The 25,629-nt window shown below is 48.8% G+C and overlaps 11 protein-coding genes across 11 annotated transcripts; 5 read left to right on the top strand and 6 right to left on the bottom strand.

Moving 5' to 3' along the window:
* Positions 1-38: 38 nt before the first annotated feature.
* On the top strand, positions 39-2,530 carry EDB93DRAFT_1310767 (uncharacterized protein; the record flags this gene model as incomplete). The annotated part of the gene is made up of 10 exons (XM_041454820.1): positions 39-509; positions 560-665; positions 728-778; positions 831-919; positions 975-1,059; positions 1,119-1,136; positions 1,184-1,235; positions 1,283-1,501; positions 1,553-2,267; positions 2,320-2,530. The coding sequence occupies exons 1-10, from the start codon at positions 340-342 to the stop codon at positions 2,528-2,530; spliced, it is 1,716 nt and encodes a 571-aa protein (XP_041310968.1). The 5' UTR covers positions 39-339.
* Positions 2,531-2,820: 290 nt separating this feature from the next.
* On the top strand, positions 2,821-6,317 carry EDB93DRAFT_923615 (quinon protein alcohol dehydrogenase-like superfamily). Its single transcript, XM_041457963.1, has 7 exons — positions 2,821-3,186; positions 3,248-3,570; positions 3,621-4,304; positions 4,358-4,855; positions 4,904-5,167; positions 5,219-5,920; positions 5,980-6,317. Exons 1-7 carry the CDS (start codon positions 2,858-2,860, stop codon positions 6,183-6,185), a joined length of 3,006 nt encoding a protein of 1,001 aa, XP_041310967.1. The 5' UTR covers positions 2,821-2,857; the 3' UTR covers positions 6,186-6,317.
* EDB93DRAFT_1310751 (uncharacterized protein) lies at positions 6,312-7,566 on the bottom strand (the record flags this gene model as incomplete). Its single annotated transcript, XM_041454819.1, has 4 exons — positions 6,312-6,899; positions 6,955-7,056; positions 7,124-7,250; positions 7,307-7,566. The coding sequence occupies 4 exons, from the start codon at positions 7,564-7,566 to the stop codon at positions 6,450-6,452; spliced, it is 939 nt and encodes a 312-aa protein (XP_041310966.1). The 3' UTR covers positions 6,312-6,449.
* Positions 7,567-7,684: 118 nt separating this feature from the next.
* Positions 7,685-9,050, bottom strand: EDB93DRAFT_1201266 (uncharacterized protein). Its single transcript, XM_041450945.1, has 2 exons — positions 8,692-9,050; positions 7,685-8,639 (listed from the first exon to the last, which is right to left on the bottom strand). Exons 1-2 carry the CDS (start codon positions 8,922-8,924, stop codon positions 7,940-7,942), a joined length of 933 nt encoding a protein of 310 aa, XP_041310965.1. The 5' UTR covers positions 8,925-9,050; the 3' UTR covers positions 7,685-7,939.
* A 32-nt stretch (positions 9,051-9,082) lies between these two features.
* EDB93DRAFT_923591 (uncharacterized protein) lies at positions 9,083-11,269 on the bottom strand. Its single transcript, XM_041457962.1, has 2 exons — positions 11,030-11,269; positions 9,083-10,975 (listed from the first exon to the last, which is right to left on the bottom strand). Exons 1-2 carry the CDS (start codon positions 11,108-11,110, stop codon positions 9,242-9,244), a joined length of 1,815 nt encoding a protein of 604 aa, XP_041310964.1. The 5' UTR covers positions 11,111-11,269; the 3' UTR covers positions 9,083-9,241.
* A 1,034-nt stretch (positions 11,270-12,303) lies between these two features.
* On the bottom strand, positions 12,304-14,871 carry EDB93DRAFT_1326340 (uncharacterized protein; the record flags this gene model as incomplete). The annotated part of the gene is made up of 3 exons (XM_041455059.1): positions 12,304-12,659; positions 12,714-13,032; positions 13,085-14,871. 3 exons carry the CDS (start codon positions 14,869-14,871, stop codon positions 12,471-12,473), a joined length of 2,295 nt encoding a protein of 764 aa, XP_041310963.1. The 3' UTR covers positions 12,304-12,470.
* Positions 14,872-15,064: 193 nt separating this feature from the next.
* EDB93DRAFT_1079516 (NADP-dependent oxidoreductase domain-containing protein) lies at positions 15,065-16,617 on the bottom strand (the record flags this gene model as incomplete). Its single annotated transcript, XM_041445466.1, has 10 exons — positions 15,065-15,112; positions 15,167-15,327; positions 15,383-15,633; positions 15,685-15,763; positions 15,814-15,964; positions 16,021-16,050; positions 16,145-16,151; positions 16,172-16,305; positions 16,358-16,391; positions 16,562-16,617. The coding sequence occupies 10 exons, from the start codon at positions 16,615-16,617 to the stop codon at positions 15,065-15,067; spliced, it is 951 nt and encodes a 316-aa protein (XP_041310962.1).
* Positions 16,582-18,447, top strand: EDB93DRAFT_923435 (ketopantoate reductase PanE/ApbA-domain-containing protein). Its single transcript, XM_041457961.1, has 4 exons — positions 16,582-16,963; positions 17,020-18,141; positions 18,191-18,308; positions 18,361-18,447. The coding sequence occupies exons 2-3, from the start codon at positions 17,050-17,052 to the stop codon at positions 18,197-18,199; spliced, it is 1,101 nt and encodes a 366-aa protein (XP_041310961.1). The 5' UTR covers positions 16,582-16,963; positions 17,020-17,049; the 3' UTR covers positions 18,200-18,308; positions 18,361-18,447.
* Positions 18,448-18,694: 247 nt separating this feature from the next.
* On the bottom strand, positions 18,695-20,450 carry EDB93DRAFT_1247329 (uncharacterized protein; the record flags this gene model as incomplete). Its single annotated transcript, XM_041452575.1, has 7 exons — positions 18,695-18,857; positions 18,913-19,178; positions 19,231-19,592; positions 19,647-19,929; positions 19,976-19,995; positions 20,052-20,105; positions 20,156-20,450. The coding sequence occupies 7 exons, from the start codon at positions 20,448-20,450 to the stop codon at positions 18,695-18,697; spliced, it is 1,443 nt and encodes a 480-aa protein (XP_041310960.1).
* Positions 20,451-20,475: 25 nt separating this feature from the next.
* EDB93DRAFT_1310741 (uncharacterized protein) lies at positions 20,476-22,379 on the top strand (the record flags this gene model as incomplete). Its single annotated transcript, XM_041454818.1, has 7 exons — positions 20,476-20,489; positions 20,787-20,853; positions 20,970-21,206; positions 21,253-21,738; positions 21,793-21,854; positions 21,911-21,952; positions 22,023-22,379. 7 exons carry the CDS (start codon positions 20,476-20,478, stop codon positions 22,183-22,185), a joined length of 1,071 nt encoding a protein of 356 aa, XP_041310959.1. The 3' UTR covers positions 22,186-22,379.
* A 311-nt stretch (positions 22,380-22,690) lies between these two features.
* On the top strand, positions 22,691-25,425 carry EDB93DRAFT_1127571 (uncharacterized protein). The gene is made up of 9 exons (XM_041448802.1): positions 22,691-22,957; positions 23,005-23,016; positions 23,076-23,238; positions 23,295-23,435; positions 23,486-23,565; positions 23,615-23,934; positions 23,983-24,090; positions 24,141-24,334; positions 24,380-25,425. The coding sequence occupies exons 3-9, from the start codon at positions 23,159-23,161 to the stop codon at positions 24,966-24,968; spliced, it is 1,512 nt and encodes a 503-aa protein (XP_041310958.1). The 5' UTR covers positions 22,691-22,957; positions 23,005-23,016; positions 23,076-23,158; the 3' UTR covers positions 24,969-25,425.
* Positions 25,426-25,629: the final 204 nt, after the last annotated feature.

Genomic DNA, 25,629 nt, shown 5'->3' with positions numbered 1-25,629 from the left:
GTCTGTTGGCTGTACTAGGTGCGTGAGGGTTCTGCGGATGTAGTTCGGCATCGAAGGGCTCGATAGCCGATCAAGTTGTCCAGGCATTTTTTGTGACGAGCGTGTATCAGATGATTTGCCAGCTCGAACACTGCTTGAAAGCAGCTTTGACGACCATAAAGAGGACTAGTGTGTTGACGTTGTTCCCTGCCTACTAACGTTAGATTTAATGATAGGCTGTCCCACGCCGAGTCCCTCGCAATAATACTATAGCCTGTCTCAAAAACACACGTTCAGTTTTCCATTACACGATTCGCGCCTGGACTTCAGGAATACGAGTACATCTCTCCTCCTTTCATCATGCCCCCACCACGACCAAGCACAGCCACAACAATGGCACTTGATTCTACCAGTGGCAGGCGTGTCCCTCGAAACAGGGATTTTATCAAGAAATATGGTCGCCGTCATCATTCCTATGACCCAGACAAAGCTCCATATCCTCTAAGTTATGATAGACAGGTCCTAGAACTGTGAGTTTGTCCCCTGCTGTGTGCCTGACTGGCGGCTAAGCCCGTTATAGGGAGAACATGGACCACAGCTTCGTCATGCACGTCAAGAAATCAGTTTCGGTCGTCCAGTTTCCATTTCACAATTCTCCAAAACGCTCTCTTGATCTTGGTTGCGGGGTGAGTAAGATCTTACATCACGCCTTCTTTCAGTTACGTGACATTCCTTGTGTGTTTCATAGGGGGGAACGTGGATACTTGATGCTGCGAAGGAGTGGCCAGACTGTGAATTCGTAAGTATCTCCATTCTTAATACCTGAATGGAGTTTACAGAGCGCCACAAAGGTCGGGTTTGACCTCGTGGATGTACAGGTCCCGACATCATTACTTGAGCCAGATATTGCGAGTCGCATCTCGTGGGTCCATGGCAACTTGTGAGTAATACGTTTCAACCAACGTGCGAATGGTCCTAAGGAATCTCTTCACGAGTCTGACCACAAAACTCCCGTTCGACGATGACGAATTCGACCATGTTCACATGCGCGGCCTGGGCCGGGGTATCCCTGAGAACAAGGTATGTTAACATCTATTCATATTATATTAATGAACGCATCCTGAATATCTTGGCTTCAGTGGGGTGTTCTATTTGAGGTGAGATCATTCCCTCTTTTGCAACTATATCTTGATTGTCTTCCAAGGAAGTGAACCGTGTCCTACGACCAGGTGGGGTTGTCGAAGTCCTCGAACATGGTACATCATTATGTTGCCTTCAAATTCTCCCTACTGACTAGTCCCAGATATTCTATTCCCTACACTGCCTACCTGGTTCACGGCACCTTTGCGAACACGCAATAAGCGTTCAGATTCTGTCCACTATCCCAACGGCTCGCATCACCACATCGACAAATTACCCTCCTCACAACCAGACATCCCACCCCTACCTCATGACCATGCACTACTCGAAAGCTTGTATTACGCTGTATTTGAAAACCGATTTATCAACTTACGACCAACTGGTGGGTTGCACTGTATGTGTATGTTCTCAATTGCATCTGACGTGCTATCAGCTATTCTCCCAATATATTTCACATCGAATTTCCGTCGAGTAATATCTGCGCCTATTGTTCATTTCCGCATGCCTGCATTACCCCCTTTACAAGCATTACCTCAACCATTACCACCAAATGCGCTTCTCATGGAAGCTTCGTTATCTTCGGACAAATCTGAAACCACCTCACAACCTCATGCACCTCTAACGCCTGTCACGCCTCGTCCCTTCGCTGTCTCATTCTCATCTACTCACTCCTCTGCTACGAGTAAATCAGCTTCATCAGGGGAATCGTCGTTATTCAGCAATGTAGAAGGTTCTACGCTCTCATGCCCAACAACGAGTCCTGCGGATTGCTCGCCGCATTCACCAGCACTCTCATGCGATACGACCAACACCTTGAGCTTTGAAACAGAAAGAGCTCATGTCATAAAAAAGCCACTTTATATTGTTGATAGTTCAGCGGCTGAAAGTACATCTATGGGCGTGGCAGCTTCACAGTCTCTGATTCCTCTTGACGAGATCGATAAGCTTAGCGAACGTTCACTCGCTATGCAATTATACTGGTCGTATCAAAGTGTACTGGCCTGCCAAGAGGCTATGTACGAAGAGCTCTTGGATCGCACGAGGAATCGGACAGGGCAATTGACAGAGTGTGGGTGGGACAGCGATCTGGAGCTGTCTGAACTTGAGAGTCGAACGAAGTTCGAGATACTGGTAAACCGCTATAAGCGGTGAGTACCCTTTCTCTGCTGCATGCTCATAATTTCTGAACCAATTGTTTAGCGATATGCAAGCGCGAATATCTTTGTGGTGCTCACTTGCTGAGCTGGGGTGGTCCGTTCCTCCGCGGGAGGCAATGTCGAAGGCAGAGCTTGTGGAGGAGGAGAGACTCTATCAGGCTATGCTTGAAGCGCGACGGTTTGCGTCTGAGGAGGACCTGTACACACCCTGCAGGTCTGTGCGGATATTCGTGGGTTACAAGGATATACAGTGATTTCACTGCTTCCTGCTGGACTGTTTCCATTCTTATTCTTGTTAATTGCTTTGGTGTTTATGTTTGTTCCTCTTGTAGCGTCGAACACTTTCTTTCAAGGGTGATCATATGCGCATATTAAAAAAGGTTGACCTTGTAGCAATACGTATACGAGGCTTGTAGCGGCGCCGTGTTCTGCTATAATGACAGTGATTTAAGATCATTGATTACAAGTTGCGATCGATTTCCTTTCTGGGACATACACCGGCAAATGCCGCCGAAGTGGCGGTGACATTTTTTGCAAAGTCCTGTGAATGCTTCGCGATCGCTCGAAATCTCAGAACGCTCATGGCCGCGGTCAAGGTCATAAAACACACTCCTTTCGTTCCCCGTCTACCAAAGGATGTCCCACTCCCACCAAGTCCTGCAGAATCAACAAGTCCACCTCCCCCGGTGAAGAAGAAAACCAGAAAGAGCAAAACGAAAGAGAAGGAGAAGGAGAAAGTTAAGGAGGGCGTACAGGGGATAAAGAGACAGGGAGAACAGGAGAAGGGGAACGCGAACGCACAACGCGAAAACGAGATGCCACAACCAGAGCCATTGAAACCTCTGGCATGGGCATCCCTGACTGATTCGAACTCTAACTCACATCCACCAATATTCACGAAAGACGGGAGGTGCGTGGATTTCACCGACCTATAACATTTGCGATCTAATCAGTCTCCTTATTTTGATCAGCCACTTCTTTTCTATCGTCAGGGAAAGAATCAAGATACATTCTACATTATCTGGCAAGGTCATTTCTACACTACCGGGACCACAGGATGAGGGTCACCAAGATGTCATCACATCTGCAATACTCAGTGCAAACAACGCATTCCAGCTTATCACCGTATCTCTGGATGGTACTATCAAAGTGTGGGATTTCCTCGAAGGCATATTGTTGCATACGATCAATCTCGAACAGCCTATCCATCACGTGTGCGGGCATGAAAAGATAAAAGATTACGTTTTTGTCGCTACTGCGAAAGCGAAGAAGAAGGGAATTAGTGATGGTGATGGTGAGTGCTATGGTTCGTAACCTACGACTAGTTTTTTATTTGCGGTGTAGAGCAGCAAAAACCAAACCGGTCTGCAAAGACTTCTACTGAGGAGAGCTGCATCATCTTGCGTGTGTCGCTCAAGCCACAAAATCCTGCTTCAGGCGCGAAGTGGCACAAGTCATCTCAGATCACGCCAGTTGGCAAGACCAGGTATACGGCTGGGCTTGCTGTATCTGCAAGCGGTGAATGGTTAATTGCGGTCGCTGGTCATAAGGCCTATGTTGCACAAATGTCTGCACTGAAGTCTGGATTTACAAAATACGTTTCACCCGAGGCATTGACATGTTTGGCTGTCCATCCATTAGAGGACTATTTTGCAACGGGCGACGCAAAGGGTGTCGTACGATTATGGTACTGCTTGAACCAGGGCAGGCCAGCAGTTGCTAACGTAGAAAAGCGATCGCAAACGTCTGAGCTTCACTGGCATGCCCATGCGGTTTCATCTGTTGCATTCACGACGAATGGGGCATATTTACTATCTGGTGGTGAAGAAGCTGTTCTTGTCATATGGCAGCTGCACTCTGGAAAGAAAGAGTTCGTGCCCCGAGTTGGCTCCCCCATCAAAAGTGTTGTGGTCTCGCGCAGTTCTGCTGCTGAAGAAGAGTACCTTATGGGACTGGCAGATGCAAGTTTTGCATTCATTAGTTCTGCCACGCTCAAGCTATCGCGAGTTTTTTCTCGTATAAAACTAGGTCCGTCCTTTTTACATGTCATATGAACCTGCTTAATTACATCGTGAACTCAGACTCCGTCACGTCAAGTGCCAGGGCGTCCTCATCATCTGCCACACCACTTGCAGTTCACTCGTTGTCATCGACACTTGTTCTTCCCTCTTCCCATCCTTCTTCACTACAAACCTATTCCCCTTCGTCATCCATGCTCGTTGCAGAGTTGGAGGTGTCGCCTTCGAATCGAGTGTCAAGACAAGAAGAAAAAATGTTAGAGCCCTCACGAGTAGAACGCGTGGTAATCTCACCGTCAGGAGAGTGGATGGCAACTATCGACCGGCGGGAAGGAGATGAATCATTCCGTGGCGAGATATACCTCAAGATATGGTGGTGGGACAAGAAGTCCGCTTTTTGGATATTGAATACCAGGGTAGACCGGCCACATAGCTTGAACAAGGTCACCTCTATGTCTTTTAGTCCGTCCGATGAAAACTGGCTGGTGACCACTGGTGAGGATAAAAATGTCAAAACTTGGAGAATACGGAGTACGAAGGATAAGAAGGGCAATGTAGAAGGTATGTGTAGATGTTGATGCGAACCTGCAGTTTGTGACCGCCTTTTAGTTTCCTGGACCTCAAGATCGTCTTTTGGTTTCCGTCTTGAAATGCCCAGAGACTCGGCTTGGTCTCCAGATGGCTCTCTTCTGGCTGTTGCACTCGATGGCTCTGTAGCGTTGTATGATTCAATATCGAATGCACTTCACTTCACCATCGTGTGTTCAGAATGCCCAAAAATATCGTCCATACATTTCATTGGGCATCATGGCCAGTATATCGCGGTTCTTGGCGGCCCCAATCTTGTTATCTGTGATATTATTAATCGCTCTGGTGCGTCTCTCCACTTGATTGTCGATCTGCATCGAATTGAACATACTACAGTACGTTGGCATCGTCGGCACAAGCACGCTTATGTCACTCTTGTACCTCACCCTTACCAAGATACCTTTGCAACGATACATCGTTCACCATCAGACACGATTAATGAACTCATGGTCTACTCCCTCTCGTCGTCGACTCCCCTGCTCTCACAAAGGTTACCGTTCGGGATCCGGAATTTAGTTTGGTACCCCGCTCCAAATCACGTCGCTCGCAGCCGGACGTTTTCCCTTGTGGGAATTACACATGCTTTTGGTGTCGTGCTTCTAGGGCACGACATCAGCATAGCCAATGAGGCAAGTTTGTCGACGAAAGCTCTCCAGAAAGGGCTGGCTGTACCCAAGCGGTCCCTCTTCGAGGAGATGTTTGGTGTACCGGCTCTTACCGACATGTCTCACAATGCTGTCTCGTCGACAATCGATACCTCCCTTCCCTGGAAAAGCAGTGAAACGGGAAGTGTCTTTGATGCCCCTGCTTATCTCATGCCGCCGATGGAAAATCTGTTTGAGCCGTTGATCAACGGCTTCCTCAAGCTGCGGCTGAAGGAAAACGTGGACGAAGAGCATCAGAGTGGCATCCAAGGTGTTCCTGATGAAATAACCACTGAACCCATGGACATCGAAGAGCCCGCTTTTATAGAGATGGGCAAAGTATCAAATAATGACATCCTTGACACATTTATACCATTCTTTAAGGACATTGCAGGTAACTGGTTCTCACTCAGTCGTCACTTGTGAAGGGTTACTCAACGAATCTATTCAAAGGTCTACCTGATTATCCGTTCCATTCTGACACCCGTCCGGTCGCAGTGACACTCCCAAGTACTCCATCTTCCAACCATGCGAAACCTGCACCCCGAACAGTCACTTCCCAAAAGCTGAACCCTAATGTATCCTCCAAAAAGCAAGCTTCCACGCCCTCTGTGCCAGCCAAGACTGGAAAAAAAAGAAGTAGACATTCTCTAGCTTGAATATAAAATATCTATTATTGGGTACAAGGTGTAATTCACCCAACCGCGTGGATCTCATTGAGATTGTTGTTTCAGCACATCGCATTTTATTTTTAAGCCGTTGTTGCATTTTAACGCTTTTTCGCATCTCTAGTACCCTCACTTCGCATGTTGCCGATGTAGCAATTTTTCATACTATTGTTGATATACTAAGGGTTATGTTGTTTCATTTCATGCTCGTGTCGTAAAGAGAAGCCGTTGCCTTCTCCAAAGCCAGTACTACACCTATTTCTTCCCAGTGTTGCGTCCTCTTAAAGAATGCTTGAAGCTCAACAGGAGCGAAGCTCCGTGAATCACGTCCTGCGAAGGGGCGGAACTGGTGGACAAAGACGTGCTGACCTTTCCCGTGGCCAATGAGAGTAACGAAAGCGCTGAACTGCTGCGTAGTTTTGATGACCCAAACGGCGCCCAGAGCCTGCTCGAGCCATCGGCGGCGTGACCGTTATCCCTTCCGGCCCGTCTGCGTTTCATCTGTCTATCGCAAGCCCACTCGAGTGTCAGGCCTCTCTTGCTATGTCGTGCATCCTGTTCATCGCGGGTAGCGCTAAGAACTTCACTTCCTCTGTCGGGATCCAAACTTGGAGCTGTTGGTGATGAAGGGAGGTGTTGCCACAGTTCCTGGGTGCTGGTTTTACTTGCCACTGTTGGTCGTGCTTGGTCTTTCTCGTGCAAAGCCTTGTGTGATTTTGAAGACACTGAATGAACCCAAGGAGTTTAAGAGAGGTTTGACCTGCGGTAATATCTTCGGTAGACCATTAACGTCGCTCTCTTGTTCTTGCGGGAATGGTGTTGTGCGTGATTTCTCAGAACAAACAGATGGCAGAATCACAGGCTGTAGAGTATCGTTTACCGATGGACGATGAGACACGCCAGAGCACTGAGGGAGATTGCACAGGAACCTGGTGATCCTGGGTTTGAGAAACGGCATTCCGTATCTGAAGCGGTGAGCAACCAGGCGCGCTCGGTTGGCTACGTTTTGCGAATTGGCGCTTGTTTTGAAACCAGATCGTGACGGTTTTTAAATCTCTGTTTACCCAGGTAAGTAAATTGTGTAGCAAGACAGTTTGCTGACAGCCTCCTACACGCCAAGCTCCTCTGCAAGTTGGTTCTTCCTGTGCCTTGACGGATGCGTGTCTTTTTGATAGAGCGATTCCAGATGCATCAGCTGTGTGGGTGACATGCGATGTCTTTTCCTCAAAGAATCGATCTGTACTTCTGGCAATGGCTGACTGACATCGGGCTGCAGAGTAGGTATTATGTTCTCTTGGTGTTGATACAGTTGATTAGGAGTTGAGGCCTTGGATCGCCGCATTGAACGAGTGGCACGTGTAGTAGATGTCATAGAAATGTGGTGTTAGAAGTAAGATAGGCTGTGAAGGAGGTTCGAGGGTCCAAAGAAGCAGTGTGTCACAGCGATACCGGACCCGGCGGCTAACAAGTGCAACGCGTCGCAGTCACGTGGACAAAATCAATCAACCAATTTTTGCACACTAGTCACTAGACGGCCTAGATCCTATGCACTGTGCAGCTCTGGAAAAAAATGGGTGCCATAAATGAGGATAATTCTATACATGCCATGAACATCTAAATATGATATAGTAAAGCAAACATCCTGTAGGTATCAAATGAAAACCGAATAATGACTGGAATACAACAGGTTCCTTAGTAGGTATTGCACACGAAGAGAAAGGTATAAAATTATTGATAGTGAAATATTAACGACGCGCCATAAAACCAAGGAGGGTCAAGGCAGCTTCGACATCCTCTGATTGGCGAGGTTTTTCCGGGTCAGAAAGTAAGCCCTTGTTGTCCTCTCCACCGAAGCGCGAGGGAGAGTTGCTCTGGGGAGAGAGGTTGATGCATCGAACGCTAGAATCAGGGGTAAGGGCTTCATACGACCCATCATCTGAACCATCACCGTGACTCAAAGAAGGGAGACAAGGGAGGTCGCCATCCTCTCCTCCATCGTCAACCCGCCTCTCTCGCCTTGCTTTGAGACAGGCCCATTCTAACGAACGCCAGGTCTTTGATCGTGAGGGAAGGCCAGCCAGTCTAGCTTCTTCAGCACTTGGTGAAGACTGTGGAATAGCGGGGGATGATGGGATATGTTTCCATAGCTCCGAAGGACTTGGAGACGATTGAGCACGAACGTTAGTAGTCCGTGGAGTGAGAGGAGTGGGAGGTGCTCGATCGGCAGATAGGAGTAATGACGGTGATGAGGGTCTCTCAGATAACCGAGCAATTTTATCAAGGGAAACAGAGAATGAAGATATTGATCTATTAGAATGGCGCTGTTTCAGATGACGCGACTGAGGTGCGTGAATTTTTGGAGGATTATTCTCATTCCAGACAAGGGATTTTCGCTTCTCTGTCTGGCGTTTATTTTGGAACCAGTTGGTCACAGACTTGAGCTCCCTGAGTACAGATCAGTTCAGGGTCTATTACTACTCGCATCATATGAACTTACATGCCGAACTCCGTAGCCAAAGCGAGACGCTGCTCCCGAGTTGGATGGGGAGTCAGTTCGAGCAGTTGATGAAGAGCCTTGAGTTGCTGAGGGGTGTTGCGTCGTCTGATATAGGGTACATGTGTACTAACAGGGGGGTTTGCTTTTGAAGACGACGTATCAGCAATAGACGTGTTTGGATGAGTTACAGTCGAGATCGTTGAGATGGAGGCAGAGCGCTGGAGTGGGGGCATGGTGATACAAAGAATGGAAATGTACGATGTGTGACTATGTACTTAGCACATACGTTTGCTGTGTGCTGGTGGTGGTGACAGTGTGAAGTAGGTCATAAGGTTTAGCCTGTTCAACACGCGTTACGCGACACGGTTCAAATAAGGCACGTAAGTAACCACATGACCTAAGAACTCAAGTCACGTGTGACTTTGACTACAAACTACAAGTACACGAATAAGATGCTAGATTGCAATATGCCAAGTATGTAAATTATGGTATACAGATGTTTCCTATGCATATGGTCACGGAATATATCATTCTAATAAGTACTGCCCCTCTAGATCGTCTCTCCATAACGGTCGCAAGTCGCCAACGCCCTCTCCTCGGGGGTAGTGGACCCTAGAGGCGCGATGAACAGACCACCCACAGCCTGATGGATCATGTCCGCTTCCTCCGCAGTTACGTTGCTGATGTACGGGGAATTCACATAGACCCTCCTCAGCGGGGCACCTAGCACCTTCCTCCTAGTGGCCCACTCCGCTACCTTCGTTCCAGACAATTGCTGGAATTCTAGCGTCTGAAGTTTCGGACACAGAACTGGACGGTTCTGCGGGAATGACCGAGTGTCTATATCTTTCCCCAGTCCATATTCTCGAGGGTCTTCGTTAAATGCCTCTATGACATGCCAGTTCATGGAGGCGATCCGTAGATAGCTCAGGCAAGGTATCGCATATAGGAACCTCACCATCGCTTTCGTCCCCTTCTCTGTGGGACTGATGTTGACCGTATAGAGCGTCAGGAGTCGCAGCTCCTTGTACCGACCAGTTATGGCAGTGATCATTGTCGTATAATCATCACCTGACAGGTTCATTAACGTTAAGTCGCGAACGTTGGGTGCCTTGAATTGAGATAAAATGTAGCACGAGTACACCAGGCTGAAATCGCCTATAATAAGAACCTTCAGGTGAGGAAGGTTAATTGGAATGTGATCAGGCATTCTAGCGCTGGGTTGCGGGCCTGCGCCATCCAAAGACAACTTCTGCAAGCGAGGGCAAGCGAGGAGAACCTCGCGAAAGCGATTCAACGTTGGCGCAACATTCATCGCGATTTTCCTCAGGTCGATGGTTGATAGATTGCTAAGTGGAGTCGCGTTCCAGTCAATGTGAACGCCGCGGAGGCAGAGATATTTTAAGGCCCGAGTCTGGCCACCGAAAAGCACAGAAGGCGTATGTCCTGGCTCAGGCCATATCAAAGGTCGTCCCATCCTATGAATTTCTATACGTTCCATGTTGATGACATTTCCAGCATAAGCTGCTTTCTGCAACTTGTCCAAAACTACGAGCGCGGGGGGCCAGTTATCAACAACAAGCACAAGCATGCGAATCTGAGAGACTTTGACAAAGATTTTGTCCATGAGCTCTTCCATCTGTTTGGGAGTGAACCGATGGTCGTCCTCTTTGTACCTGAAATCATCATCTTTGGACTTCCAGTCGGCATCATGCTCGTTGATGCGAATGTCCAACGGTGCACCACCTGCCCTCTTAAACCACTCCATCGACCGTTCATAAGGAGGAGGATCGCGGAACCAAATAGCACTCCAAAGGGTACAGTCTTCGATCATCAACCGGCGCCATTTGGTACACACCGAAGTGAGTAATAGGCGAATGTGCGTGCCTTCAGCAGGAGTAGTGGTTGACCAAGCGGCGATACGGAAGATATGCGTAATGATTTCGGGTGGCAAGTCATTCATACGAAAATTGCGCCAGTAAAAAATGTTACGTTTGAAGCGCATGTCGTCATAAAGATAAATGTAACGGGGATCGTCATTCGCGGCTGAGCCCTGGCGTTGCATGATGCGCTGTATTAGCGTCATCTTGCGCATGAACGTTGTGGACAGCAGCATATCCTTGGAAGACGTGTCTACTGTTCCAGGCGGAGGAAACTTCTTCAAATGGTCCGACATGAGAAATTCCTGTCGTCTCTTGTAATCTGGTGTGCCCATGATCGCATACTTGGGCCATCGGTTCAGAGGCACTGTCATATGCATTTCAACGGCATCAAGCACAGGATGCTGTTTGCACACCTCGTAAGCATTTCACACTAGAAGGACGATGAAGTTACGCACCAATGGAGCCGGTCGGGCGGGGTTGAGGTCTGACATTACGGCGTCAGATGTCTTTTCGGTTGCTTTGGGGTAAGATGACATGATGAAGTGCAGATTATTTAAGATAGGATGAAGAATCGAGAGAAAACAAGCCGAGTAACGCTTTAAATTTCTGATAACGTAGCGGTTGAAGAACGAGAAGACACAGATGGTGTGGCTTTATACGGTCCACAGTGGCACGTCGATTTTCTGGTATCATTGGCAATCGGTATGTGGCCTGGTTGGTGGCCTGTTTCACAGGCAAAGCGTGTTGTTTGTCCTTGTGGGCGCCCGAAATTCACTTTATTTGTTTCTGGGAAAGCAGCGGATCATGCCTTTCAGTCTACAAAACCACTACCAAGAAAAGGGACTGCACTTGCCTGGCAAAGACGGTCATGCGGTGCGTTTCAAAGAACGTAATGCGTGTTGGATGCCAGGAAGACGCGACCTATTCGTTGAAAGTACCACGATAATAAAGGGATGATTCGTACGTTCGCAAGTTTCCACTGGACACCTCCATAACATAGCAAGTTGACACAATGTTGTGGGCAAAGCTCTTCCAAAGGTGCCCGTGATCACGAAAGGGGAAAGGATGCGTGCTCATCACGGAACGTTCCACCATGGCGCATTCCGAAAACAAAACACTTCCTTCAGAGACGGACAAGTTGGTCAGCACAAAGCAACGTGAGTGCATGTATCCCTCGCCCCTTTGAAATGAAGCGCAAGTTACCTGATATTGCAGATCAAAGTTGTTTTTCGGAAGCAATTTTTGCCGTGGCGGGAGATAAATTGCCAATGACTTGCTGACAGCCTTGCTTTGTGCTCGCTTTCCAGAAAACAAAAAAAAACGGTCGCAATATCTACACAAGATTTCTCTGAAAATACCGGGTCTATGTCTCGAGCTCGACATGGCGCACGATTGAATTTTGTGTAGCTACTTTCGCAAAATATAGCATCCATGATTATTCGCAAGCCCAATGGTTTGTTTGGTCTCGATGATCGCTGTCTTCCAACATGGTGCACGAGGTGCGGCCTAGTGGTTCCTCCGTTTACAGACACTCCAATGTATTGTCCACGAACACCCAGCGACCCGCTATTTCCCGTCTACAGCGTCGTAGATTCACCGGGCACTCGCATGAGCATACGGCAAATGAGGATAATGGTCTTGTGATTTGCTTATCATCATCGATTTCCTCGGACTGTGATGTGTCTTTAAGATCCGATAATCATGGCCTCCGAGGACATCAAGAGACAATAGAGTCACAAAAGTTGCACAAACGCATTCATTTTACAGTACTGTATCGACGACATAAGTTTCGCATAACTAATCAGAATACAAGAATTATAATACAACAGTCAGAAAATCAAAGCAAAGCCCAGGACACAGTCAAGAATTGGCATCATACATCCTACAACAACACTTCTAGGCCCAAGCGCCAGGGATGGGCTCCCTGGAGCCGCCAGCCCGAGGTGTAAAAGTGGAAGGAATAAGCTCCTCAATCAAGTTGGTCACAATATCATCTTCGATGTCCTGAGTAGTGGGAGGATGGGCGGCCATCTGCTCTGACACCCTGGCGTTCAGTTTCGGATACGTGCCCTCAGTAAAACCCATCTACAAAAACCCTTCGTGAGATATTCAAGAGACAAAAGATGATAAGGAGCGTACTTCAGACAATTTCTTCATAATGCGCTGCCTGGAACGGTCCTCGAGGCCACGGCGTGCAGTGTGTCCGATGGTGTGGCTGCGCCTAGGGACGCTGAACATCTCGAGCTGGGGGTACATGCCCCTAGCATTGCTTACGATATGAACCTGAGGTGCACCAGGATGAGATGGCGCGGGCGCAGCTGTGGATGGAGGTACAGTCACTTGCTCGTGCTCATGGACTGGGGATGCCGCGGGAGGTCCTTGAGACACAGATGTATCTGCACCACTGACGTTGGGCTCTGTCACATCGTAAACGGCAGTAAGCCCGGAAACATCATTGCTTTAGATACAAGTTAATATCCTCCTGGTCACTACGAAGGGAAGCGAAATACCTTCCACTAGGTTCCTGTCCCCTTTCGCGTTGCTCTGCCGTTTTCCTGCTGGCCCTAGCCTGACGATACCTCTCCTTGCGCATCTTATAGTCGGCCTTGGCGCGTTCAACATCAGCCCTGAGCTCCTCTTGAGTAAGTGAAGTGCTTTTGAATATGCTGGAGTCATCCTGCAGTACAGGAGGGGGTGGTACAACGGATGCAGGTGGCGCAGGAGGTGCATTAGGAATGGGAGGTGGGTTGGCCGGTGTGGCTGGCCCTGCATTTCCCAAACGCCGGTTGCGTGCCTCAGCCAACGTGGTGCGGATGTCACTCATCCTTGCACGGATTGCATTGTGATGATCCGCACGTAGACCATGCGAACCACCCTCCTCCTGGCGCCCGCCTGGAAGACCCCAAAAGGGTGGAGGCGGACGGGGCCACCCATGACGGTGACCAGGCGGCGGAGGGGGAGGGACCCAGTGGTGACGAGGATGAGGCGGGAAATGACCTGGAGGAGGAAGTCCCGGATATGGGACAAATTCGCGAGGATGGAAGGGGGGCTCAGGGGCAGATTCTGGAGCTGTAGGTACATCTTGACCGGCAGGTGACCTGAGCGGCTCCGTCGTTGTCCTAGCAGTTTGGATGGCTTCGCCGATGACACGGAAAATTCCACCAAGGGCTTCTGCAACCCTGGCGCTAGCCTCCTCTTCCGCGTTCTGAATCTCTTCCACGGTCCTACCACTTTCTTGTTGAATGCGCTCGGCAGCGCGAGAGAGTGCGTCACGATGGGCAGTCCAGTATGTTCCATTTGTGGCATTAGAAACGATGCTACGAAGACCCTCTGATAATTCTGGGTGAGCGGAAATGATACCGGAAGCTGTCTTCAAGAAGGCAGCTACGTCATGAGTGAGGGATGATGCCCCTGTGCTGCCCAAAGTGGGGAGGGCAGGGTCGTCAGTAATGGCTGCATTGGGATCTTCGGTAGATTTCAGCACAGCCTCAGGAAGAACCTGCCCAGAAATGACGGGGGTGCTCTGAGCCTGAGCGGGAGTCACCGTCCCATCGACCGAGACACGAGACTTGATATTGCCACCAAATGTGGAAGCTTTATCAGAGTCACGAACATGGGCCTGTGGCTGCAGTGGCGCATCGTCGCCGCATACTGAATCGGTGGATGAAGCATCGTCTTCAACCGTAGGCTGCATCGCGACGCGCGACTTGCCCTTGTCTGTGCGGGAAGTAGGCATAGTAAACGTCCTGTCTGAGCGAGTAACGTCTCCTATGGCAGATTCCTCGTCTGTTTTGTCAGACTTCTTGGAGACACTGACGTCACTTTCTAAAACCTCCACGAACGCGTGTGGGCTCTCCGGAGAGTCACTGGACAAGAAAAGACTGCCAAGGCTACCAGGAAGACGCTGCCATTCATCATCGACCTCCCAAATGAAAGGCAGCGAATCCTGTTCTCCGAATGTGTTCCGGAAGTGAGATTGCTGTGGGGGTGCGGTATGGTGGCGGGTGGGTGCTACATCAGTAGACCTAAGGGAGCTAAGGTCCTGTACCGAAAGTCTGATAAGTCTGTGTTTAGCGTCACCGAGGGTATCATAGTAGTCCTGCAACTCCTCTTCAGAGCTGAGAGTTACTTCATCCCCATCTTGGTCAAGGTAGGATACCCCAATATTATCGGTCGCAATACCAAACGCTTCATTAATCTTTGAGGATAGAAGGGCCCAACTAGGATGAGTAGGGAATGTCAGGCGACGAGTGAGCCCGCCTTGTTTCGAAAGCTTGAATTGCGCAATTGTGTCCATGGGGGATTAAAGGAAGGCGCTAGTGGCAATGCTACTAACTATCAGGAGATAAAGCTGATTTGAAACTCCGACAGTACTGCGGCCCTCTGCGGCCGCAGGAAGTTGACTACAAGGTCACTGCGCATGCAATATGATCCGTCCTCTCAGTTCTCCAGTATTTTACACCCGTTCTACACTTCTATCCATCACACTTCTAAGCGAAGATGGCTAAGCGACTATCGATGTCAGCGGGGTCATTCAACTGCAGAGCAAAATTAGATCAGGTGTCATACAAGCATCTTGAGTGCGCGCGTACCCTGAGGTTAATATTCAGTGCACTCAAGGCTGCAAGCTCGGATTCCGAGAGGTCAAAAGAGTTGCAGTCCAAGTTTTCTGACAATCTGCTAAAATTGTTGGACTTTGGAATGACGGCAATGCCTCGTTGCGTAGCCCAACGCAGCAGAACCTGAGCTGCGGCTGTCAATCATCTTGCGTCAGCTTTCGTCACAAATGAGCGATATTTTACACCCACACTTCCCGTGCGTCTTAGCTACAGCAGAAGTCACGTCGTGTTGGAGAAGCGAAGGAGTATCCCTATCAATACCAAGTTCGACATAGGATTGGGGCCCGAACGACGAGTAGGCAGTCACAGCAATGCTGAATGTCTTGCAAAGTTTGACGAGGGCTTCTTGGGAAAGGTATGGGTGCAGCTCAACCTGCAATACCTGGGGTTCGTACTTGGCATAACGGAGAACGTCGAGGATTAAAGACCCCTGGCAGTTACTGGAGGGTGTTCATAAAAATGCACTGTAGAACTTAATTGGCAATAATCACCTCAGGCCAATGTTTTTCACCAGCTTCTCGTCAACGAGCTCCTCCATCGCACCCCAGGTCTCGTGCATCGGGGTGTTTTCTGAGGTATGATGTCAATCTGAAATGCATCCAACATAACCCGTTACTTACGAGTGTAGACCTTGCCATCATCACCGAACCACTCAGGGGGATAGCGGTGGCTGGGATCGACATATTTCAGCGCGATGGGGAAGTGGATGAGGAACAAGTCAAAGTAGTCAATTCCCCAGAGGCCAAGTTGCATCTTGGTGGCTTGTTTGACCTGATTTGTCGGTCAGAAATCAGCCGGTGCATTACACATTGCTCAAAATAACTGACATGATCACGAGCATGGAAAGTGTTCCATAGCTATGAAATAACAATCCACTGAGCTATAACCCGGGATTTGTGAGAAGGTATCTTGCCTTGGACGTAATGACTGGCCCATGAAAAGAAAATTAACTCGTGAGCTGGTTCAAGGGCGAGAAACTCACATAGGTCCTCCCGCTTGACGAGGCCGTCCGCAATGGCTCTGCGCACACCCTCACCTGCCTCTTTCTCATTTCCGTAGTCACCGGCACCATCAAGAAGACGGTACCCCGCTTTGATCGCGTTGTATACGGTCTAGAAAATGGGATAAGAACATTTAATCGCTTTCAGAGATATGGTGACTCACGTCAGCGCATGTGGACTTGGTTACCTGTACAGCACTTCAGCTCAGATGTCCAGATTAGTTTCAATAGACTTGCCTTCCAGAGCCCGAAGCTGCAGGCAGATTAGGGTCAATGCGCTCTGATACTGCGCAATCAAAATCAGTACGCACCCAACCACGGGCATCTGTATGAGTTTACGGGGCATGTCCGATCAGCATCTGATGTACACAAATCGCGTATCACTGACCTTCTGTTGGGTTCTCTTCAAAACAATTGAGGCCATGACTGGTTAACACGATTTGGAATGGGAGTATTGCAGGGTGGGATCGATTGGTAGATCGATGGGCACGCCGAGAGGCCTTTAAATTTCGATTAAACGGTCCGAAAATGGGTGCCCCCTTGTGATAGAAGTGCTTTTTCAGGAGACGTTAATGTTCTCGTGACTAGGGGTACCGCGCTCTTCAAGTCGGGCCGCCGTCTCACGTGGACCCGCGAGAAAGTTTCTTGGGGTTTCCCCGACATTTATCCTGTCGACGTGGCAGGCGACGACAACGCTTTTCAAACTTTCAACCGTGCGCACACGCGTGTTGCTGTTCACACCATCACGAACTTCTCCTTCTCCCGTCGAAGTACGTCAGATCTCCGTTATTTTATTACGAGTGTCACATAAACCTTTTACCGCCAGCGTGAATGTTTAGCTGAGGAATTGACTAACATGCGTTTCTACGTACTCGGGCTCGGGCCCATTGGCTGCCTCATCGCACACAACTTACGATCAGTTCTTCCGCGCATGCACCCAGTCACTCTCATACAGAAGACTGCTAGGCAGGCATGGACGCCTCAGAACGCAGCTGCGAAAATAACAGTCGAAAACAAAGGAGTCCGACAGTCCATAGACGGTTTCGATATCGAGGTGTTCGACAAGCATAGCGGATCAGGTGGCGGAGTGCGCTTCAACTCCAAGCTTTCAAAGGAGCAGAGTGCCGGATTCACCCCCAGCGATGAAGATTTACGAACAGAACCCATCGAAGCATTATTCATAACGACCAAAGCGCACAGTACTGCCCCTGCGCTATCACATCTAGCTCCACGCCTTACCTCTCGTAGTACCGTCGTGCTCTTACAGAATGGCATGGGATTATATGAAGACCTCGTCGAACGAATATTCCGCAACCCAGAGAGTAGACCGCACTTTATCTTGGCATCAAATACCCACGGGGCATGGCTCAAGTCGGCCTTCCATGTAGTTCATGCAGGGATTGGGGAGATCACATTTGGGATTATCCCAGATAGCCGCAAGCGCGATTTTGAAGCAGCCATGGCAGATGAAAGCAAGCCGCTGTACGAGAGATCACTCGTTTTGGACGACATCACACGTCCGGATGACCCTTCATTCGACCAGTATCGCAGCCTACGACACACGGTAGCCGTATTACAGTCTCTCGATGCTCTTGCGTGCAAATGGAGTCCTGTTGCAGAAGTCCAACTTGCGATGCGCAGGAAACTCGTCGTGAATGCCGTCCTAAACCCGCTCACCGCCGTTCTAGGATGCCGGAATGGTGGTCTATTCAAGGACGACTCGTCACAGAGTATGATGCGCAGCGTCTGCGAAGAAGCTGCTGCCGCGTTCCGTGCACAGATTGAAGTGGACACGCAATCATGGCTCGATTCTCTACCTCCCAGCGTGGATAAGAGCCAGGTCCCGGTAGGGCGTGTTCCAAAAGAGCTGGGAGCAGATGCTCTTGAAAGCGAAGTCCTGCGCGTAGCACGCGTAACACGAGGCAACATGTCTTCTATGCTCTCGGACGTAAGGAAGAACAACCCAACGGAAATTGACTTCCTAAACGGCTACTTAGTCAAGCTAGGGGAACAATATAATATTCCTATGCCAGTCAACAGGGCCCTTGTTCAATTGGTCAAGATGCGTCGCTCTATACCCATTGATCAGACGTTTTAGACTCATGAGTATCTTGAGTGGGTCGCACTACCTTTTCGTCCACCTGTTTGCTTACGTCCGCACGAATAGGTCTGCGTATATACTCAGTCGGGGGCCTTACTCTGACAAGGGTTCCTGATGAGCTGTCAAGTCGGTACAACCATTGCATTGTCAGTAAGTTTAACAACTCTGATCTGCCGTGGTATCCGAGGATAGAAGTCAAGATATTATCATTAACCGACGCATGACAATCACTGGTCTGGACTCGGTACGATGTATGCATTATTAATGGATGGTACATGAGGTGTGTCCATGTGAGCAACTTAGATACCAAGTCTAAATATGCAACGATAAAGTTTGGTCCATTCCAACTGATAATATTTACGGCGCAAAGATCACTTCCATTTTCATCGATCAAATTATATCAGTGGTCGTCAGCGTTCGGCGAGCCCCATTTGACGACTCGAGTTGGTCCACCATGCCATGACTGCACTCGGCGACGGGCTAGGGTGGTCATCGTGGAACCATCAGTGCCGACAAAGCCAGCTCCATTCGATTGAATGATAGCGTCGATGAACACCGGATACCTGACAATCAGAGCTTCTAGCGGCAGAAGGAGAAGACGGCATCTATTCGGCTCACCACTTTCCATAGATCTCCTCTGTCTGCTCAGATGCATAATCAATCCACGTCCAGCCCATTGCCCTGACCCCTGACCACCATTCTGGGTCGCGTTCGTCGCTCGTCATAATAACTTGCGTGACCTCGGTACCTTTTTGTGTGCGTAGCTCCTCTTGCACTTCGGCCACCCTGCGCGCAATGACAGGCAACGAGGCGAAGCACTGGTCCAGAGGCACACCATTACAGTATCTGCGGAAGTCACCGTGCCGCATGTGGATAGATATATACTATCAACAGTTAGACCCATGGAACGACCCTAGACCCTAAGCTGTCACTCACGGGTGGTGTTGGTTCATTTTCTGGCACACTCATAGCGCGCCGAGCATACTCATTAGCAAGCCTTTCGAGGCTCGCATTCCAGTGCATATGTTGGCCTACAAATCTCCATGCAGGAGAATAGTCCGATTCCCATTCAAATGCATTCTGGGCGCCTACATAGTATAGGTAATCGAAGCATAGCAACTGATCGTCCGGGGGAAGGGAAACCTGATGCTGAGGAGAAGGATAATTCGTTAATTCCAGGTTGTCTGAGCGAGTCTCCGGAAACCCCAGTGTTGCAAGGGACCAAAAGGAAGCATGGCTATCCGTTACGCCAGGAGGGGTCAGCTTGACCCAATCTGGGGTTCGTGTCCACGAGACATCTGTGATCTCCGCTCAGTTACACCAGATAGGAGATGACTCTGGATTTGTCTCACCGAGCTTGAGCCCATCAAGGGAAGAACTTCCCCTGGGATGGGACTCGGAGTTTTGAACGCTTTCCCAAAGACTCCAACAGCCAAGGTCGTCGAGAACCTCGCTTTCCGAGTCCTTTACTTCGTGCCATTCAATTATGGGAGTCCTTACGGCATGGCTGAGCCGAGGGACATCAAATACATCCCCAAAAGCAAATGGAGGTACACTGTGGTCAACATGAGAAGGGATGAATTTTGCAATTATGGGTATGCGCTCTGTTATGAGTGCAAGGTAAATCAAATTTCCCTAGTTTCCGTGAGCAAGCGAGAACAGAAGTGAGTCAATGACTCACATAGGTCATCACGTCATTCGCTAATAAGTAACTGCGGGTCAGTAGCACAAATAGCGGTGAGCTGGAGGTGACGTACTCCATCCCGCAGATATCCACGATGTAATGTACTTTGTGTCGTTACGAAGGTTATCTGGGACCAGTGTGAGATTCGAGAAGGATGTCTTGAACGAATTGACTGACCTCGAAAGCGTTGGGTGGGCGGGCCTTGGATATATGACTGCGAGTCAAAGGTAGCCGAATACCGTGACACAGGTGCCTCCTCAACATCCAGATAGTCCAAGGGTTTGAGCAGGATGACACCAAAGCTGAGCAAGGAAATAGCCACCAGAACCACAACGATCGTCCTGAGAGATTGTTTGCTGCCCTTAGCGGAAGCCATCGGCTTGGTGCGGAACGTAGAAGGGCTCTCGAGGTCGTCGTATGCCTCTTGCCTTGAGCTTTCTCCTAGCAGGAACTCGTCTGATCTTCTGTCCATGACAAGTCTAGACAAGGGTGGGAGCATGGGGACTTCGTCGTATCTGCATTTGTATAACGAGGCTAGGGGTACCGATATTATCATCTTCCGGTTAAGCTGTGACGCGTTGTCGTGAGAAAGTTCATGGCACTTTGATTTCGGACTGCTACCCGCGTTTCACGTTCCACCCCTGATCTACACCTGCCATTTTGAGAATATTCCGGTAACTCAGCTCATCCGAACGATGAACCAGCTCGTTCAATCGACCTAGCGGCTTGATCTTTTTCCACATTAAAACCACAAGTTGATTCATGTATTCTCCCAGTTCCCCCCCATTCAGGAAAGGATGAATAACAGGTATTTTGACGCGAACACACTAAAGGTGGCGGCGGTCGTGGGCTTTTACATGTCCGCCGCACTGGTGGTGAGTAGCTCGTGCACACAATCATGACGTGACTCCAGCCCCTAACACGCACACTGGCAGATGGTTTTTGTGTAAGATGGTCTAGCTAGAGTGTGGTCATTGACTCAACCTTCGAGCACAGCAATAAAGCTGTCCTTAATGGTTCACCGGATTTACCGCTACTATTCCTCCTCCTGCAGCTGCTCATAGCAGTCTTGCTCCTCCACGTGGCAGCAATGTTCATTACACGTGTCGAGATTCCAAAGCTCGAGCTTAAAACCGCAAAGAAGCTCGCACCTGTAGTCCTCGTCAACATCATTGGACTCATCTTTAATACGCTTTGCCTTCGCGATGTCGAGGCTTCCTTCTTCCAGGTATGTGGTCTCCTAGAAACGCAAAGGTCGCCGTTTAACTCCACAGATTGCACGTGGCCTTGTCCTACCTCTGACCGTTATCGTATTCTCTGTGCACACTCGCACTGTGCCTTCGGCCTGGGTCGGAATTGCTGTCGGGACAGTTACTATAGGTTTCTTGCTCGGTGTAGCACCATCTGCAGCAGTGCCCACCCATGCTGCCCCCTCAGGTCTTTCTCTGTTCTATGGCTTCCTTTCGTCGCTTTTCATCGCTTTCCACGCTGTTCTCATCAAGTCCTCCCTTCCTTATTGCAACAACTCAACCATTCAACTTGCATACTGGACCAATTTGGGCTCCGCAATCTTCCTTTTCCCTTTCGTCTTGCTTCACAATGAACTTTTTACCCTTGAGGACCTTATTCACGATTCAAATTGGGACGGACAAGTGTTTCTATGGGGGAGTGTCGTGACTGGCATTTTTGGTTTCTTACTTTGTATCGCGGGCCTGCTCAGCATCAAGGTTACAAGTCCTATCACACATATGTTCTCTAGCGTAAGTGGCCTTCATTGTATACAGAACAATGATGGGACTAATTTATCACTACAGGCCTTAAGATCCGTTATCCAAACCCTGTTGGGTGTCTGGCTATTCAAAGACATCATGACTGTGTATGTGCTTAGTTCTGATATATCAAGTCTTCGAGATGAAAACTATATTCGCACAGCAATCGCGCAGGATCTATTCTGGTTATCATGATAGGCACCGTGTAAGTGCCTATATTAGCGAAGTCTCGATCTTGTAGGAGTACTGATTGCACATTCGTTCCTGGTAATTAGTTATTACACTTGGGTCAAGTCACTGGAAGCCGTACCTCCGCCGCGCAAGGATGTTGATCTCGAAAGCATAGGAAATAGGAAACGGGAGGAAGATCCTAATGATGGCGATGACGGCGACGAGGTTACGGTGGTTTTCGGAGTACCGGAGGAGGAAAAGGTGTAAGAATCCGTCCCTGGATGTCGAGACTAATGTCCTTCTAATAGACACGGAAATTTGTTGTAAGTGATGATCACTGCGGGTATATTGCCATCCGAGACAATTCTTATTAGTACCACACAATCCTTTTAGTTATCATCTGACACTTTACGCACAGTCATGAGCTATATCTACCGTAGTTTGCGTACCTATAATTAGGTCTGTGATACATCAGGGACTAGTACACTTGAAGCCAAGTTGATGGAGAGATCAGTTCCTTATAACGTGAAAGGTCGATGATGTGACTGCGCAATGTAGGCTGTATCCGTCGGATACTCGTTAACGTTCGGAGTTGTCATGGATGACAGTCCGACTCTTCTCATCGTTGATTCTATCCAGATACTCACGCGATTGCTATCGCATGATCATGAATGTGGAGCCTTGAGTCGAGCCGTTATCATCCCCGTCGGGTCGGCTGTCGATGCGGCATGGCCAAGAAATTGAAATCATAGAAGTCGTTCCGTGTGGATAAAAGGCAGGTGACAGCCAAGGCCATGACACGTGCAGTGACATGTGATGTCACAAACACACTGCCTTTCCAAAAAAATCAAATACCATTTATCCCCGGCCCCATCGTGGGCCTAGTCATAGTCAGCGTCCAAGCTGTCCCTGTACCTCGACTGTGCGTTGGTGATGGTAGTGACATACGTGATCTGTTTGGTCTTGACAGTCTGAACCCAGACTACAATAGTAAAGTTCAAACCACTCAGGGTAAACCAAACGAACCAGGTCGAGATCGGTAAGTTTGATCGTCACTGGGATCCAAAAGCACTAAACCAGCGCAAGCAAAATGAAATGGTATAAGATGCCACATTTCCCCTAAGCGACCAAGGTTGATATGGATTCCTCGCCTCCAGTGCTGTTGGATATCTCGTGCAGGGTCTCTGACGAGGACTCGGAGGTGAAACTTCAAGGAAACTACTGCTCGTCTCTGAAAGATATGTGGAAGGTGGAACGCCCATTAGGCAACAATGAACTGTCTTACTTTCTTCCTTCTCGCGCGAGCGGCGTTAATGACATGTAAGATTTCTAGTCATTTCCTTGAGGATCTCATGATGAGTTGTATCACCCCGTAGGTACCTTCACTTAGGCTTCGATGCTCCGGAACACGTCATTCGCCGGTCTCGTGTTCGTGTGGTTTGGGCAATCCTTCGTATTCGCCATCCACTATTGGCTTCAAAGGTCGTTATGCAAGATTACGACGACGTCAGATTTGTGTAAGTTGCGGCCTTTAGCTTGATGTTTGCAACCACATGATTATCCCCAGATTCAACCCTCCGCGATCTCCTGAAGATGCTTTGGTTGATGCAGACATCAATTTGGACTACAGAACTTCGACCAAGGATGGTACGCGCCCATGTTGATGTCTCAGTTTGCTGAAATTCATGAATCCTAGAACTAATTGATTCATATCTAAATGGAGCCCGAACATTGTCCAACGACCGTTTGTCCTATCTTGTCGTGTCTCAAGGAGGCATTTCTTTACCTAGCCCCCCTCTAACGCCGCGCTCCACGTCACCGTTTGACGAATGCGAATCTCCCTCATATAATCATGACATCATGATCTGTGCCGCTCACTTTTTGGGAGATGGTATGGCGTTGCACCAATTCGCAAACGACTTTTTTGGACTGCTCGGTAGTGACAAAACCGTTTCTGAACTTGAAGGTCAGCTGAAGGAAGAGCTCAATTCTCGATGGGGCGTAGACACTGCCAGGGTATGCATCTCTTGTGTGATCTCGAATTTAACTGAGTAACGACTCCAGCATGCTGTATTACCAAATGCCTTGGAAGACAACTTTACCGTTAGTCCTAGTAAACTGCGCAGGGCAGCCGAAAAGGTCGACTTCCAGTTGAGCCAGCGAAAACTTGTGGTGAGTATCGTGCCTTTTCTTCACGGGTAGTCTGTTGACAACTTGAATAGGGCGGTCATTCGTTTCGTCGACAGACGAAACAGCCTAGGCATACCATTGTCCCTACTGTTTCTTATGACACTGAGCGAACGAAGAGCATCCTGAAAAGATGCAAAGCGCATGGTGTTTCCGTCTCCGCAGCTATATTTGCTGCATGTAACATTGCTTGGGCAAAGATGTGCTCTGAGAAAAAGGATTTGTCAATGTAAGTCAAGACATTTTATGCCTTCCATATCTGACCTTTAGGCAGGATGATGTACTCGGCTTTAAACCTGCGCCCATATTTCACGGTGAAGCCAGCAAATGATTCGTACTGGTTTCTTGCGATTGGTTATTTCAACGTGATTCTTCCAACTTTTATACCTCGGTCGATCGACTTGTCTTCGGTATTCTGGCATCGGGCTCGGATTGCAAAAGAGCAGAGCACCCAAGCTGCCAAAAGTCGGATGATCATCTCACGTAGTCTCTTGATGACTGAAGAGAGGGGACAGCGGGCTCGTCTTTGGGCCAAAGAAGACGATGAAAGGGAACGTGGAACATTTGTCCCGCCTCCTGTTCCGGCAGTGGATACCGAACCACGTACGCCTTCTGCCGCGTTGATTGGCTTATCCCTTCTAGGAAACCTCGATGGCATATACAAACACGGAACCTTCCCTGCTATCAAGCTCCACACATTGACAACTGGTTCGCGGCAGCGGTCTGGAGGCATGTTGCTATTTGGGTACACGTTCGCCGGCAAGTTGTGGGTCAGCCTCGGATATGATGTGAATGGTTTTGATAAGGTAATGGTGGGGCAGTTCTGGGAGAACATGCTGCAGATAATGGACGAATTGCTTTGAAATGATACCAAGACTAATTGTAGCATGGCGGAAGCGAAAGGAAACCGGACTGTGCGAATTACCCCAGGGACTTGTAGTTAGTTTACGCATAATCCAGACATTTTCTCTTTAGAACATTTCTTGTGGACACTACAAACCTTCCTTCTATTTTTCGTACCCTTGACTCCCACATAGTTATATTGGACTAGCGTCTTGCTCGAATGACACTACTCGATTCAGTGCATCGACAAGGTCAGCGCCGACGGAGCAGCAAGAGAATTCACAATGAAACTACTGCAGTTGCACTCCTCGCTGAGGCAGAAGACACTGAGCTCATTGTTATTTCAGTCGTCTTGGACCGATGACAACGAGGACCATATAAATCCGAGGATTTCTTAGTCCCATGAGATCTAGAGCTTCGGTGGCTTGGCACACAGCTTACTCCAATAACTTCAGATGTGAAATAAACAACACTGACATTTTGTTTCCAATTATCGCTTATTTTTTCAAACAGCACATAAACTGAAGAAATAAACTATCGAGTAGGTACTTGGCCGGCAAACTGCGTTTTATCGATCGATCACGATCACACCCGGATCGGTAAAATACCACTTGAATTATATAAGCCAGTCAATCAAAATAGCGCACGTGACCTAGTTACTCATATGTCACATGTGCCATC

The sequence above is a fragment of the Suillus bovinus genome, assembly GCF_016758785.1.
Source record: "Suillus bovinus strain UH-Sbo-P2 chromosome Unknown EDB93scaffold_9, whole genome shotgun sequence".
Lineage (NCBI taxonomy): Eukaryota > Fungi > Basidiomycota > Agaricomycetes > Boletales > Suillaceae > Suillus > Suillus bovinus.
The sequence above is the reverse complement of the archived record's forward strand: the minus strand, read 5'-3'. Positions and strand labels throughout refer to the sequence as shown.